Source organism: Stegastes partitus, unplaced genomic scaffold (assembly GCF_000690725.1).
Source record: "Stegastes partitus isolate 25-593 unplaced genomic scaffold, Stegastes_partitus-1.0.2 Scaffold1044, whole genome shotgun sequence".
NCBI classification, from domain to species: domain Eukaryota; kingdom Metazoa; phylum Chordata; class Actinopteri; family Pomacentridae; genus Stegastes; species Stegastes partitus.
The window spans coordinates 1-2,999 of NW_007578775.1; the positions used below are offsets into that span (position 1 = coordinate 1).

A 2,999-nucleotide genomic window follows, 5' to 3' on the forward strand; every position below is an offset into this window, starting at 1 on the left:
AATAATAATAATCCGAGCAGTTCCAATAGGGTCTTCGCACCCTTTTGGGTGCTCGGACCCTAATTAAGACCAGATAAAACTGCAAAATGCCTTTACATGAAGTTGAGCTCTGAGAAAAGACTTTCTATTCAGTTTAACATACACAAATATTATAAATATTTAGATCATATACGTATTCTGATGGGGACAAAGCAGAGGATTGATTTTAAAAACATGACAGAAAGAAATGATTATGTAGCTCCGGGTTATTAGTCCTTATAACCAGTTTCATGTGTTCCGAGTTACCCCTCCTGTTCACAAACGATCTTTGGGACGATGCGCCCAACAAAACGCGCAACAAATCTCCGTCCGAGTGACTCATCTCGCTCTTGGTGGATCTTCGGGGCGCCGGCTCTCCGCTCTCAGCTGACTCCGAGCAACAAACCAGGAGCCGCCGCAGCTGTCAGCCGCTCATCTTACCGTTCACCGGCCGGCTTACAGCCCTCCTGACTTCGCATTCACCCAGCGACGCGTCGGTCCTTTTTGCGGGATGCTAACATGTTCTGATTTACCCGGCAAGCGATGAACGAAACGAGCGCCGAGGTGACCGGACCGAGACCGGCGGAGGTTCTGTTGACTTCGGGCTGCCGAGCCCCGCTCGTCGGGCACGTCGGAGGATGGAGCCGAGGCTGAGCGGGGATGGCAAGCCGTCCGTGTCCTGGTTCCTCCTCGGCCCTGTCCTCGTCCTCTCCCTCCTGGCTGTGCTGGCGAGCTGTCACGGTACCTGCAAGCACCGAGCCCCGTCTCCCAGCGAGGTGAGCCGCGGCTGTCTGCCGTGATGATATCCGCTGAGCTGAGCTAAGCTAAGCTAAGCTAGCACTGTGAGGGCTAAGCTAGCATGGCTAATTAACAGTTTACAGTGTAAATTATCTGGCATAATAGCTCTTTATTACCCCGGTATGTTGTCATATATTGATTGACAGACATTATTTTCATAATTTGGTGAAAATTTGTTATTTGCCGCGATTGTTTAAAGACTGTTATTCACCAGAATAAGATTTGCTTTACAGTTAGCAAGCAAGCTAGCAGGCTAACACGAAGCTACTCAGGGGTTTACTGAGTTTAGCGAGCAGCATCTGTCAGGCACACTGACAGCGAAGTGACAGCAGTGATTTAAGGGTTCCATCACCAGCTTTACCTGCTCACCTTCATCCTGTGTTCCCCTAGCAACAGGAAAAGTAACACATCCAGGTAGATCTCTTCAGAATAAAGGCACAGTCCTTCCAAACCTAATAAATCCAATCATCCAATATATAAGTAAAACTTTTAAAATCTCCACGTCTGGTTTTCAAATATTTGGAAAAATTTTACAACAGCTAAAATTAAGGATGATCATTTTTTTTGTTGTTGTTTTTTTAGCAGCACACCTATTGTTAGTAATCATGGACACTCATAACTGATATTTGAAACCAATGCAGATAAAATTTAAAATCTCGGTGTCAAAATCTGAAAATGACACAAACTTTGGATGGAAAACTTTGTTAAAAGGCCTTTGCTTATTAATGTATTTGATATGTTTAAAAAAAAGAGAACTCTTCACCATTTATCCTTCAGTATTGACAAGAATAGTAACGCAAGGGTGTTTTACATTCAAACAAATTTCAGATTAGACTTGTAAATAAAAACAAATTCAAACAACTTACTAGGATCATAAACATTCAAAACAGCAAGAAGGTTTGTGGTTTACAATATGTTTTTTTAAACCACATTCAAGGCAACAGTCATTGCGTTAGAGTGCTATGTACACTATTAAGACTGATTATATTCCTGCATGGACACGTAGTATTTTTATTCTACTTTTCGTTTTCACACATTGGAAAACCTTCCACTGACTAAAAACCTAAATTTAGCACTAAAATGCGAGTGACACGGCATCAAAATGGACTCATGCATTCACTGTGTAATATTTTTGATGGTATACAGCCTATTGCTAAAATGCTAGCCTCACTTTACATCATGTTTTATCCTTATATTGAAGCCATGGAGGTAGGCTTTTTGGATTGTCAGAAAAGGTCTGACAACACTGACCCTGATTCTAAAGGCCTCAGACCCTTCCAATTATCATAATGTTTATGTCGTGACTCCACCAAAACCCATAGATTGTGAAGGTTGTCCAACGTCTGAATGGAAGCCAGTTTCTGTGGACTGATTTACTGCTTATTGCTCCTGCTTTCTCCTGTTAGGTCGTCCATCAGGTCTACTTGAAGCCTGAGCGTTTGACCAAGAGAAGCTCTCCTGATGACCTTCAGCTGAAGATAAAGATCATCTACGACAACAGCGTTGACCAGTAAGCGCTGCAGCAGCTTCTAACACTCAACAACATGAACAGGGACAGTATATACAAAGACGTTGCTCAGAGTTGAGAGAACCATCATCAACCAAAGACAGACATCTGGCTGTGGATGCTGAATTGGGCTGAACTGCTATAAAAACCACTCAAACGCCAGAGATTTTATAGTTTCTGTATGATTTCGGGATGCAGAACTTCAGTGTGAGTAATTTTTCCTTGTCTTTGTCCACAGGCTTCCTGCAGACAAGAGGAGACTGGTGAAGGTGAGGAAGCACCTGAGAACTTTATCGTATTTATTTATGCACAGCAGTTTTAGTCATATTTACAGAAAGATCATGTGCACACCTGCAAAATGACAAACTTAACTTTAAAAGTTTTTGAGGCTCTGAGTTTGAGTTCACTGCTTATGTCCACGACTGCAACATGAAAAACAAAAAGCTTCGACAGAGAAATAAAAACAGCTGAAGAGGGATAAAAAGATAACAGATGAAGGTGGTTATCAACGTTCTCTGTCAACTCAGACTTTCTGCTTCAGACTTTGTTCATATAAAAGGAGGAGTTTAACCCATCATGTGATAAAAAAATGGACCAATCATGTTCCTCCTACTTCAGCCAACAGGCTGTTTTCATGCAGAGCTACGAGGGACATAAACATTTATGACGGTAAAAA

The 2,999-nt window shown here is 42.2% G+C and overlaps 1 protein-coding gene across 1 annotated transcript in view; it reads left to right on the forward strand.

Annotated features, from left to right (window-relative positions):
- Positions 1-656: 656 nt before the first annotated feature.
- The window catches only part of lmln (leishmanolysin-like (metallopeptidase M8 family)), an 18,013-nt gene continuing 15,670 nt past the window's right edge, over positions 657-2,999 (forward strand). Inside the window, exons 1-3 of the mRNA XM_008295401.1 lie at positions 657-794; positions 2,223-2,326; positions 2,562-2,592. Of these exons, the coding sequence (XP_008293623.1) occupies positions 657-794; positions 2,223-2,326; positions 2,562-2,592 (273 nt within the window). The remainder of the gene's footprint in view (positions 795-2,222; positions 2,327-2,561; positions 2,593-2,999) is intronic.